The sequence below is a fragment of the Lolium perenne genome, chromosome 7, assembly GCF_019359855.2.
Source record: "Lolium perenne isolate Kyuss_39 chromosome 7, Kyuss_2.0, whole genome shotgun sequence".
Classification (NCBI taxonomy): Eukaryota; Viridiplantae; Streptophyta; class Magnoliopsida; order Poales; family Poaceae; genus Lolium; species Lolium perenne.
In genome coordinates this window covers 84,425,602-84,438,700 of record NC_067250.2, presented here as the reverse complement: position 1 = coordinate 84,438,700, position 13,099 = coordinate 84,425,602, and the positions used below count along the sequence as shown (strand labels likewise).

Here is a 13,099-nt window from a genome sequence, read left to right as displayed (position 1 = left end):
CCTTTTTTGGGGCTTATAGTTTCGGAGAAGCTAGCTTTTGAAAAATTGTGAGAATAATTTGTGGCGGGCAGAACCTCAGAGAAGCTAGTTCTTACCGTTCTTTTTGGCATTTAAAAATTACTTGTTTGATGTGTTGAGTTGTCAAATATCCGTAACACCCTGTGATTTATATTGCCACCAAGTCTCCTAAAATCATTTTAAAGCATTATAGAGAACCAATCTTTGCCATTTTCATCAGCGGCCTGTAGTATATCCTGATTCTAAGAGATGAGCAAGTAGACATACGACCTACTTTTTCTACCATGATACCGAATTTTTAGCACCGAATTTTATCATTTTTACACACATTATACGATAAATTGATTTTTCATGAAACGACTTTGTAATCAAGTAGCACATGTATGTGCGAATTTTTTATTTTAAATTTATCTAAAATGCATTATAAAATAAAGGGAGTATATGCTCCCACCACCCAGTTTTCTCCGGCGGAAAGAACACATTTTGAGACCAATGAGATCACTGCTCAAACGGCTGTCCTGTCTCGCCGGGCCTTGTCGCCGTCGAGGTCGCCGCTGCCTCCACTCCAGCCCTCACCCTCTCCTCCCCACCTTCTCCCGCCTCTGCGACGATGGCCCCCTCCCCGCCGCGATCGCGCTGCTCCCGGACCTCGCCGCGGCCGGCGTCCGCGCGGACCCCATCTCCCTCTGCCGCCTCATCAAGCTCTGCGTCCGCCATGGCACGGCCAGCGACGGCCGCCTCATCCACCAGCACGTCTCCAGCGCCGCCATCAATGGATCAGGAGGAGAGCCCCACGCCAGCCTCTTCGTCTCCAACTCCCTCGTCTCCATGTACGCCAAGTTCGGCCTGCTCGACGACGCGCTCGAGCTGTTCGGCACAATGCCCGAGAGGAACGTCGTCTCGTGGACAACTGTCATTTCAGCTCTGGCCAGTGCCGGCGGGAGGAAGCAGGGTGCGCTGAGGTTTCTCGTGGACATGCAGAGGGACGGAGTGGCTCCCAACAGCTACACCTACTCGAGCGTCCTTGGCGCCTGCGGCACGCCCGGGGTGCTCGCCGCCGTGCACGCGAGCATTCTCAAGGTCGGGCTGGACTCGGACGTGTTCGTGCGGAGCTCCCTCATCGACGCCTACATGAAGCTCAGGGATTTACACAGCGGCCGCAGCGTCTTTGACGAGATGGCGACCCGCGATTTGGTCGTGTGGAACTCGATCATTGCGGGGTTCGCGCAGAGCGGGGACGGCGTCGGGGCGGTAGAGCTGTTCACGAGGATGAAGGGGTCCGGTTTCTCGGCCAACCAGGGCACCCTCACCAGCGTCCTCCGGGCCTGCACCGGGATGGTCATGCTCGAGGTCGGAATGCAGGTCCACGCCCACGTGCTCAAGTACGACAGGGACTTGATCCTGCACAATGCGCTTCTCGACATGTACTGCAAGTGCGGGAGCCTGCAAGATGCGGACGCCTTGTTCAGAAGAATGCCTGCTAGGGATGTGATCTCATGGAGTACCATGGTCTCCGGTTTGGCGCAGAACGGGAGAAGCACCGAGGCGCTGAAAGTTTTCGACCTCATGCGGTCCGAAGGGCCTGCGCCGAACCGCATAACCATGGTTGGAGTTCTGTTTGCGTGCAGCCATGCCGGTTTGGTGGAAGATGGTTGGCACTACTTTAGGTCGATGGAGAAGCTCTTTGACATTCAGCCTGAGAGGGAACACTTCAACTGTATGGTTGATCTCCTTGGCCGGGCAGGGAAGCTTGACGAAGCGGTGAAGTTTATCAGCGAGATGAACTTCGAGCCGGACTTGGTCATATGGAGGACCCTTCTTGGGGCGTGCAGGATGCACAAAAACGCCAACCTTGCAGCATATGCAGCGAGAGAGATCCTTAAACTTGAGCCCGAAGACCAGGGTGCGCGCATATTGTTGTCAAATACATACGCTGATTTGCGACAATGGTCACATGCCGAGAAGTCGTGGAAGGCGATGCGAAACCATGGGGCCAAGAAAGAGCCCGGGCGAAGCTGGATCGAGCTGGGGAAACAGGTCCATGTGTTTATTGCTGGTGAATTTTCACACCCATGCTCCGCTGGTATAGTTCAGGAACTGAACCGGCTGATCAGGCGGGCCACAGACCTCGGTTACGTCCCGCAGACAGAGTTTGTGATGCAGGATCTTGAGAGTGAGCAGAAGGAAGATCTGCTGAAATATCACAGCGAGAAACTTGCCGTTGCATTTGGAACAATGAACTCAATGGAAGGGAAGCCTGTAAGGATCATGAAGAACCTTAGGATCTGTGGTGACTGTCACTCATTCGTGAAGCTCGTCTCCAAGAGTGAAGACAAGGTGATCATCATCAGGGACCCTGTTCGGTTCCACCATTTCCAGGATGGAGTTTGCTCCTGTGGCGACTACTGGTAGATTGGCAAGGCTCATGTTGTGACCAATGGCTTGATCACGCAAGTTTCAAGGTGGGAATGGTGCGGTTGTGAATGGGCATTTTGGGGCGGATTTTGCTTCGGTCTCAGTTCGATTGGGCTGAAATGGGTGCTACTGCTACAGCAAAGCGGACCTGATTGTTGTGGGCTGAACAGCTGAGCGGTCTGGAGCGGTGCGGTTTGGACTCAAACCGCAAAATTTACAGCGGGCTGGTACCCGCGGGTTCAACGCGAGTGCTGACCGCCGAATCCCCTCCTTCATGTAGTCCAGTTTTCCCCATGGCCGCCGGCTCGCCGCCTCTCTAGCCACCCCTTCCTCCAGCGCTGCCGCCTTGAACCGCTACCGTAACTACCGCCACGCCCCCCTGCAGCACTGCCCAGAGCCGCCAGCCTCGGTCTCTCGGTCCCTGACACCCTGCTTTAATCTAGGGTTTCTTGCACCACCGCTGTCTCCGCCACTGCCCCCTCCTTCGGCAAGGCGGTAAGCTCACCACGTCGTCTGCAGCATTGGCAAGAAGGCAAGCTCACCACGTCGTCTACGGCACTGGCAAGAAGGCGCTCACAGCATTACCCTCACTGCCCTTCTCACCAAGGTGAGCCATTAGCAGCAACTTCTCACCATCTTCTTGACCTCTTCCTATATTTTCTGTCTCTTGCTTGATGTAATTTTTCTTGCTTCAATGTGTTGTGAAAACTCTCAACGAACTGAAGTTTTAAGTAGTATCTGTCATGTTTTTACTGGTCAGTACACAGAATTACTACAAATTTCCTTGAGAAATGCACGTGACTGTTAAACACTTAAGACTAAATTTGTCTTGGCTAAATATAGCTCATAGTTTAGTTTTTAGTTATGAATTGCTTGCCCCCTCTCTTCTAATTTTCTCTTGTATCTCTTTTGCTCTGATTTGGCATTTGTACTCCAAAACTGCTAGTCTATTTAGTATAGTTACTACTAGTGAAAGTCGTCAAATTCATTCTCTGTTTGGCCTGGAAATGCAAGGTTGGTATGAGCTATGAAAATTTTATAATTTTGCTACCTACTGCTGTAGTATGACAATCAGTTGCATGAAGCTTCATAATTATAGAGACTGAACACGGCCATGCTTTTGTCCCCCTCCAGTTCTTGATTTGGTGGTATAGATGTTTATCAGGTTATACATGGTTAAGTCTAAGGTACAAACAAGAGCTACTAGCAGTTTTCTTTGTGTTTCTTAGAGCAGGTTCAGGAAGTTTTCCTTGTGTTTTTCATAGCAGGTTTAACAGGTCGTTCAAAAGTTGGAGTGTTGATCTCTCTGTTTTAATAGAGCAACCAGCAAGCCTAAGTGTGAATTAGTCTGGCTGTGTACATTGATCAAAATACTAGGCAAATAAAATTTCTTAGGGAGGATATAGCTGCACTTCATCTGTTATCTTCAGAACCGTCATATGGATAGTGGATGTTGGTAAATTACCCTATTCATCTCTCAATCCTAGTTTCACTACTGTCTTAAAAAAGCCTGTGAACAAGCAGATCGACTGCTGCTGACTATATGTTTACCATCTTTTGGGAAGTATGGATGTCTGGATAATGGGTTAATAGTATGCTTCGAGAAGTAAGTGCATACATGAGAGTATGGATGTCTGGATAATGGGTTAATAGTATGCTTTGGGAAGTAAGTGCATACATGAGTTTACCATCTGAAACTACTGCTGACTGTCTGTTGTATTGCTAGCTGCAATCTATTACTATCTGTTGTATTGCTAGCTGTAGTAACAATGAATATTAATCGTGCTACTTGAGATTTGCATATAATAGATGTTTTTCATTTTGACATACTACCTCCATCCCAAAGCTTAAGGCTTATATTATTTTTAGAAAGTCAAACTATGTCAAGTTTGACTAAGTTTTTACCTAAAATAATTAACATGCAAAATACAAAATCAATATCATTAAATATATAATTAAATATATTTTCATATGATATCTATAAAATTTATATTTGTTGATAGATTCGGTCGAACTTTACTTTGTTTGACTTAAAAAAAAGCCTTAAGCTTTGGGACCTAATTTTGATGGCTAGGCTTTTTAACATGTCTTATTTTTACAGCTAGTCTTGTTAACAATTATTTTATTGCCATTTTTCCCTGTCTAATTATTGTGATGGGAATCAGCAGACTAGCTGAATCAATTGGTTTCCTTGATCAAATGCCTAAAACTTCAATTGTATGGTAGCAGTAGTAATGATGTTTCGCATGTTGACATTATAGGAGTTGTCACCCTTTATGGAAGTCAGTACTCTATGTTGCTCTGATGCAACAGAGAATAATTTGTATGATGTGGTAGAGATACACTTAGTTCATGCTATTGGCTACAGGTGCACTAGACAAGCTGGGAGTATTACCGTGATGTGGTAGCCAGATTTGGCAATCGCCTTCGCTCTCGTCTGTCTCGCGCCACAACATGTCTACACCTCCTTCATCAGATTTTCGTTGTGGAGATGATTTATAATTTCATAAATATTAATTTATGGAGATGCTCTAGGTCAATTAAGTATTTTTTGTTATTGAAAAGATCGTGTTGTATGAAGAAAAAATTGTGTGGCATGATCAACTGATTTTGCACTTGTAATACTCATATTCAAGAGTGAAGGCAAGGTGATCATCATCAGGGACCCTGTTCGGTTCCACCATTTCCAGGATGGAGTTTGCTCCTGTGGCGACTAGTGGTAGAGTGGCAAGGCTCATATGGCGACCAATGGCTTGGTCACACAACTAGGGGCGGTATTTTCCTTGCTAGTCAGATGCTTAACCCCATGTAAACCAGTATCTTCTGAATGAAGAGTAAGAGCGGTACTGTAGTAGTCAAAAGAACAAGAACAAAGGAGGAAAAAAGGAAAGAAAAAGAAAAGGATAAAGAGAAAGAGAAAGGCAAGCGAGCAAATTGGGCCATAAACAGGCCCACTGGGCCGTCCCCCCTTTCCCTGCTCTTCGCCTCATCCACGCAAAGCCGAAACCAAGAAAGAAACGCGCCCTGGAGAATTCCGGCGTCCTTTTCTCACATGCCCTAGAATCAAATGGTCCATGGAGGCCGCCGGCGACCGCTGCTGAAGTAAGAGGCGCGAGGAGTAGTGGTGTTTAGGGTCGTGAGGCGCAGCAAGATGTCGGTGCGGATAAAGGCGGTGGTTGACAGGTTCGTGAAGGAGCTCAAGGAGGCGCTGGACGCGGACATCCAGGACCGCGTCATGAAGGAGCGCGAGATGCAGAGCTACATCGAGGAGCGCGAGCGCGAGGTCGCCGAACGGGAGGCCGCGTGGAAGGCCGAGCTCTCCCGCCGCGAGGTGAGGAATCCCCAAATCCAATCCACGTTCCATCTTCCCCTGTCAGCCTGTCACCATGGTTAGCATTTTGCATTATCTTAACACCGTGATCAACGATGGGGTAAATACGGGATGCTGTCACAGCTGGGTTTGCGTTTCTTATGAAGTGTAGTCATGATCTGACTGTATGTATTCTCACAAATTCTTGCTGGTCATGTGAATGTTTCTTGATAAGCTGATGTCAACATTAACGGTTTCTTGTGGCGCTGTTCACCCCCAAAAAAGGAAATGGAAAAAATGTTTCTTGTGATGCTGAACAAGGACATTGTACTGTGGGAGATTATTTCTTCCTTTACACCGTAGTATTAGCTAGAGCATCAGGGGAATAAAGTTGACCGCTTACATTTCTTGATTTCTGTAGAGAATATAGTCAACCGTATGAAGGTGACTGACAGGTGAAGTTAAGAATGTAGAAATGCCTGACAAGCCGGTGTCTCAACAAAAGAAAAATGTCTGAAAATCATTGATCCTCAAGTGGTTTTAAGGGACTAGAATAGAACATGTCAGGCTAGTATCCTTGAATTATTGAAAATGACATGTTGTGGTTTTTTCTTTTCAGCTGTGTGTACTATGTGGACCTTGTTGCTTCGTATTGTCTAACAATTACCAGGTGTCAAGTCCTTATCATTTCGCTTGTAAACATGGTTTCATGTATTAGATTTTCTTTTGAAGCTGAAGCTAAAGAGTCTACAATTATACACTGCTCAATTGATGTGCGGTAGCTGTCTAGTTGAATCTATGCAAGACTCCTCTAAGGAAATAGATGATATATATAGCCTGAAGATAAATGCAGTAGGTATGGTCCTGGTTTTGGCAATACTCCATATCCTATATTCTGAGGAAACATCTCCGTTGTGTACTGGGAGTGTGGGATTAGAGGAGGTGACAGGACAGGTTAGGTGGAGGGAAATGAGAAAATTGGCATGAATATCTGTAAGGCTACACCGATTCCATTTCGGGAACATAATCTCATAGCCATACACCCTAAAAGTTGGCAGGGTTTCTTTGTGAGCCTGAACGAGCGAATCATTTAACTAAAAATCTTGGCCAGACAGTAATTCGCTCTCCTTTTTCATTCCTCATGCTTTTGTTTGACTGTTCTTTTTTTCTGGTAGCCTGGTAACTGGTGAGTGCCAACTTAAGTTGTGCATCTTCCTAATTTGCTTGCTAAACATGGATACCCATTCATAGCTTGCTCAATTCACAGCCTCCACTCCATCCTACCCTGTCACACTGGTCAGCATCTTCCATTCTCTTTTACATGATCAGGAACATGGGAAATTTGGGTTTGAGTTTCTCCATTATTGTATTTGCTATCTGATGGTTGGTTTTAACTATTATTGCTGGAAATGTGTGTTTCTTTATCAGTTGATGTCACTGTCATTCAGCATCTTGTGATGCTGTTCTCCGCCATGAGACGGAAACACTTTCTTGTGGCGTTGGGGAAGTACATTGTACTGTAAGGTCTTATTTAGGCACGAGGAACAAAGTTGGCCTCTGGCTGTTCTGTAGAGAATGTAGTAAAAACATTCAGGTGACTGACAGGAGAAGTTAAGTTGTAAGGAAATGTCTCACAAGTAGGCTTCTCAACAAAGAACAATTCCGAGTAGCATTGATTGTCAACTGCTCTACATTGACTAGAGTAGAGCATATCAGGCTAATACACTTGAGTTCTTAAGCACAGGTTGTGGACTTGTGTTTTTTTTCTACTATGTAATACCATGTTTCTTTGTACTACCGTCTAACAATATTACCAGTTGTCAAATTCTTGTGATTCTGCATTTAAATATGCTACATGGTCTAGAATTATGCACCCGATTGGTTAATGTGTGGTAGTTGAGTCTTGGTGAGATTTTTCTGAGGAAAGAAATGAATTTATAGCCAGAAGAAAAATTAACTAGATATAGTCCTTGTTTTGGCAATACTGGGTATCCTATATTCTGAGATGACACAACACAAGAAAATGACATTGTAACGTAGGAACACCTCCTATATGTGCTGGGAGTGTAGGACTGGTAGACGTGACATTGATAGGTTTGGTGGAGGAGGTGAGAAAGTGGGGATGGTCGTGTGTACCCTGCTAGGCTACATTGATCCCGTTTTGGGCACATAATTTCATAGACTCATACAACCTACCAGTTGCCAGGCTTTCTTTGTAATCTAACCTAGTTAATCATTTAGCTAAAAACCTTGGTTAGACAATCTCATGACATAATTGTGTTATCATGTTCGTATTCCTGATGATTTTGTTTTTACTGTTCTTTTCGGGCCAGGTAACTGGTAAGTGCCAAAATAAGATGCACATCTTGGTGTTACCTCTTTCTTGTTTTGTAGCTGGGTTGTCGATATGGTGTTAGAGGGGGTTTGCTGCCGTGCAGTCTAGTCGCTTTTCCTTTTGTTGTCTTAGTGCTTTCATCGTTTTAGCTGGTAACCCCAGGTTGTAATCGAACTCTGTCCCTTTTTTTCAGCTTAATGAAAAGCAGGGCTATATGCCTGTTTTCAAACAAAAAATCTTCCTAAGTTGCTTACTAAGAAGAATATGATATCAAGATCTTACTTGTCTTGTTGCTGTTTCTCCTATTATTAGTATGGTTTGTTCAGTCAAATTTGTCAGCTTGTATAATCATATTAAGCTCCCAGTTGCTTTATGGGCACAACAGACAACAGAGGGTTATATTCAGAGAAGCAAAAAACTGAATCATAACCAGAGCCGATGAAAGCTGAAACCTAGTGAGAAATCTTCAGACGAACAAAGTATCAAATCAATATGGTAGTCCCCAGTTAGAGCCAAAACTAAGTATGGTGTTATCTGAACATTCTCTGTATCAAATTATGTGGAGGATGTCACAGATGAGTTCAAGGACCTTCTAGTTTCGAACATTGCCTATTGGCTTTTAACGACATTATTGTTTTGTAGCTCATCATGCTTTTGCGACATCTAACACATGATGCTGTACTTGGCCTTTTTGCAGGCTGAAATTGCGCGACAGGAGGCAAGGCTGAAAGTGGAAAGGGAGAACCTGGAGAAAGAAAAGAGCGTCCTGATGGGAACTGCTTCAAATCAGGACAACCAAGATGGTGCACTCGAGATCACCGTGAGCGGCGAAAAGTATAGGTGCCTCCGCTTCTCCAAGGCGAAGAAGTGAAGTATGAGCTAGGGCGCTAACGAGGCAGCTATTCGTCGGTAGTGCACAATTAGCAGTTTTAAGCCTTACACCTCTTCCAAACTGGAGCAGCACAAGAAATCCCCGGTGTCCCTTACCAAGTAGAGGAATCTCTTTTGATCTGTTTGTTAGGCACTAGTCAAAGTAGTCACTGCTGCCACTCCCTCCTGTTCCTGAATAATAATTGGGTGATTGAGCGCCACATGAGATGATGCCGGCCTGCCGATCGAGTGTCCCAGGCCTGCAGTAACATGAATGGCTTCCAATTAATCATCACAAGACAGGAGCCATGTTAGGATTGCCATCGTCGGTTCACTTCGGAAACCAACTTGGGATGTTCCTCTTATTTTTGTGATTCCATTAATTGAATATGAAACAGAGTACAAACCCCTTTTCTTCTTCAAGATTCAGTTTGCTCATACAATTATTATTATTTTGTAAGAAACCCTGATTGGCATCTGTCTCGTCTTTGTTTTTTAAAGGGTTCGCGTATAGTTTTCACGGGATCAGCATGACAGCATGGTTAGTGATAATCCGAGGCTCGAACTGGGACCTAGCCTTCCTCATAGTGGCCACTGGAGGCATACTGGTAGGTAGGTGCTGCTCCTGATAACGACTGTTACCTGAAAAGCTAAAGCCCGTCCTCCTGCAGAAGTTGATGCAAGTGTCTGATGTGCCGACCTCAACCGTTCACCTCCCCTTAAAAATCCTCCCAAGATTGTAGTTACTACACCAAGCAATAATATTGTGAATACAGAGTGCAGTAGTAGTCAAGAGTCTTAAAAAATGCAAATGTGGCTGTTAATTTTTTATATGAATATGCCAGTAAAAAAGTGAATATTTTATGAAGTACTAATACATTTTTCGTTTGACTAACCCCAATAACCTGTTTATGGTTATTTCAAGGGAAATAACCTATTTGTGTTCGACGGAGTCGTCTGCCACTTTATTGGTTGTCATATTTTTTTTAGAATGGACGCAGTATGACCAAGTGACTGATGCATGTTCATTCCGCGTGCTCCTTCCGCAACTATGGCAGAAGCGCTAGCTATATGCTCAACGGTTTATCCTTTGCTAATTCTATGGGATTTATCGTCACTCTAGCTGAACCTGATTCAATTGAAGTTATACGGCATTGCTCGGGAGAGAGGGCAGGATTTGGAATGAAGCCACTGCTATTTACGCCTATATAGTGACACAAGCAGGAAATATTGGGAAGGTGGAGTTCAAACATTTCGAGAGAGATATGAATAAAGTTGTACATGAAATTGCTAGGGATTGCTTTTGTACTCGTTTATCTTGTAATTAGGTCGACGAGCACCCTAGTTTCTTACTTTAAACTCTCCTAAACTCTGTAACCATAATTTTAATTTGATTTCAATAAAGCCATGAAAGTTTTCCCTCCAAAGAAGTGACTGAAACCTCCGTATGGATCAGCTAAAATTTTGGTTTGACATATGAGTCTCGTGGTCGGCGGAGGAATATGACCGTTAGACAGGCGACAGGTGAGGCGACTGGCGATTGCCGTGGCGATCACCAGATCCCCTCGCCGGAGCTCGTCACAACCGTAAGAGAGGAGAGAGAGTCGCCGGAGAGTCAGCTGGGGGGCCGCTTCTGGGTGCTCCAGACGTCGGACGATGAGGACGACGGTCAGGAGGAAGATGACGGTCAAGAGGAAGAAGTGTCGCCGATACGGGAGTGGGCTTCCATGCGTTATGGATGCTTCACTCCATCTTCGGCGAGTGAGAGAGATCTTGCTGAGAGTCCGGCGGCGCTGGTGAATCGTGCTTTCAAACGATTGCAGCGGCAACAGGCTCAAAGGCTAGCGGCGAGGACGGCGATAGAGTTGGACGAAGGTATGATTTCTCCTTCTTCTCGGCCGAGGGGCAAATCAACATCAAAGTTAAAACCTAGGCCGGTTCTCGAGCCTACTGTATTCCGAGATGAAAGCATACACGGTTGGAGTGTCGTTCACCGGCGGCGTTGGCTGCCGGCGCTCGACAAGAAACGATCCGATCCGAAAAATCTGCACATTTCAAAACCGGCATGTTCGAGTCAGAAAAAGCTGTGGGCCGTTGACAATGTGCAGGGGACTCGTCGGGGCCCACTGTCAATTGTCGATCGTGCTTTACAGGCCGCCAAACATCGTAACCGCAGCGAATCTCGGCATCAGCGGGTTGAGGTGGGGGGAATTGTCGCTGGACATTCCTTTCACAAAGTATTAGGGTTCACGTGGAAACGTCTGGAGGCTGGGGCGCCGGCGGCGTTGCGGCGGCTAGTACCTCCCACGATGAACGGAGACGATGGCCAAAATTTCAATCCTGGTCGTGGTAATTTCAACCATGGGCGGGGCGGGTTTCCGCCGCGTGGTGGATACGGTGCTGCGGGGCGCGGAGCTTATGGCGCCAGAGGTCGTCAAGGGATGAGAGGCCGAGGTGGACAAGGCGCAGGACCTGGACATGGTTTTGCTGGAGATCGTTCAGGTCAGGCTGCAGGGAATCCCGTTGGCCGAAACTTTGGCCGCGGCGACGCAAGTGGTGCGGCCGGCGGTCAAGGATTTCATGATGATAATTGGGGCGCTGGCCCTAGCAACTATCAGAGAGGACCCAGGTTCGGCTATGGGGCAAATCATCGTTGGAATAACAACTATAATGGTGGCCGGGGGGGTTACCAGAATCGCTTCGCCGCTGCCCCGCATGGTGGAGTAGCACGAGGTGGTATAGACGCTGATTTGCTTCAACAGACGGTACATGCGGTGGTTGCGGCAGTAACAGCGGCGCAGAAGAAGCCTGAGGCTGATGGGGGGGGGGGGCACAAGTTCATGCTTCTACTTTGCGTGAAGCTGTGGCTCCAGTTCGAGATGCGGTGGTGTCGGTTGCGACACCTACTGTAGGGCAACAGCAAGGGATGGCTGCTCAGCAGGTGGGGACTGATCCTCAGTTTACAACATCAAAGGGAAAGGAGGATGAGGGGCAGGGTCCTTCAAAAAAGAAGAAAGAAGAGAAGAATGGATGTTTCAGGTGCAAGCAGACAGGGCACCATATTGATGATTGCCCTACACCTTTTTGTGATTTATGTGAGTCTGTTAATCATTTAACTTCTGCTTGTCATCTATTACATGCCCCTAAGCCCACTGCAATACTCCATGGTTATGCCAATGAAGGTCTTATGTTTTTTGAGTTGTCTTGTGGGGTTTTTAAGGCTAAAATGGAGAATCCTAGATTACTTAAGGTTACTGTTGATGGTGATGCCATGACTATTCCTGAGATTATTGAACAGATGAAGAAAATTGTTCCTCATGAGAAGTTTAATTGGGAGGTCTTTCATTTCAAAGACAATATTTTTAGAGTCAAGTTACCTAGCAAGTTGGAAGTTCAGAGGTTGAAGAACTTTGGTACCTACATTTGCACAGATAGAGAATCTTGTCTCTCTTTTGATCTTTGGTCAGCTTTAGAGGACCCCCTTTATAGGTTGCCAGAGGTTTGGGTCAGAGTCTCAGGATTGCCTTCTGATGTGATTGCGGATTATTTGACTCTATGGGGGGTAGGCACTTTGTTTGGGAAAACTTTGGATGTGGATATGGCATTCACTCGCAAAAACAAAATATTGAGGATCAAAATAGGATGCTTGGATAGTAGGCTAATTCCTGCTGATACTGATATGTTCATTAGGAGGGGTTTTTTTAAGCTCAAATTTGAGGTTGAGAATGCTCAGGGGTCTCAAGAGGAGACTATGGTAGAAGCTAGCAAGGACAATGATGGCAATGATGGTGCAAATGAGGGGGATGGAAAGAATGGTGATGATAATGCTATGGACATGGACCCTAAGAAAAATGAGGCAGATGATACATCGAGCGCCAAAGGAAATGGTGGGTCCAATGGGACTACTGTAGGTGAAGGTATGCAAGAACAAATGAGCAGTTTGATGCATTTCAAATTGGTTCATTGAGTGTGCAATTTTCACCTAAAGGTAGTCCTTCTTCTGATTCTAATTTGAGCAAAATTTTGTGCACCATTTAATTTTATATGCAACATTGAAAATCTGGGCAATTTTGACAAAGTTTGCAATGCTTTTAATACAGATTTGGTGCCTGGAGGATCTGTTTTGGGATTGACCCCTGACAGACATCGGG

The 13,099-nt window shown here is 45.8% G+C and overlaps 2 protein-coding genes across 2 annotated transcripts; both read left to right on the top strand.

Annotated features, from left to right (window-relative positions):
• The first annotated feature begins 492 nt into the window (after positions 1 to 492).
• LOC127316808 (pentatricopeptide repeat-containing protein At2g03880, mitochondrial) lies at positions 493 to 5,122 on the top strand. Its single transcript, XM_071823488.1, has 2 exons — positions 493 to 3,040; positions 4,802 to 5,122. Exon 1 carries the CDS (start codon positions 511 to 513, stop codon positions 2,428 to 2,430), a length of 1,920 nt encoding a protein of 639 aa, XP_071679589.1. The 5' UTR covers positions 493 to 510; the 3' UTR covers positions 2,431 to 3,040; positions 4,802 to 5,122.
• Positions 5,123 to 5,419: 297 nt separating this feature from the next.
• LOC127316809 (uncharacterized) lies at positions 5,420 to 9,397 on the top strand. The gene is made up of 2 exons (XM_051347272.2): positions 5,420 to 5,764; positions 8,776 to 9,397. The coding sequence occupies exons 1-2, from the start codon at positions 5,585 to 5,587 to the stop codon at positions 8,947 to 8,949; spliced, it is 354 nt and encodes a 117-aa protein (XP_051203232.1). The 5' UTR covers positions 5,420 to 5,584; the 3' UTR covers positions 8,950 to 9,397.
• The last annotated feature ends 3,702 nt before the right edge of the window (positions 9,398 to 13,099 follow it).

What these genes read in the sequence shown, in the direction of transcription:
- LOC127316809 (XM_051347272.2), top strand. Translation starts at nt 5,585, where the DNA reads ATGTCGGTGCGGATAAAGGCGGTGGTTGACAGGTTCGTGAAGGAGCTC. An exon ending in CCGAGCTCTCCCGCCGCGAG is followed by an intron (nt 5,765 to 8,775) that starts GTGAGGAATCCC and finishes GCCTTTTTGCAG; the next exon opens with GCTGAAATTGCGCGACAGGA.
- LOC127316808 (XM_071823488.1), top strand. Translation starts at nt 511, where the DNA reads ATGAGATCACTGCTCAAACGGCTGTCCTGTCTCGCCGGGCCTTGTCGC.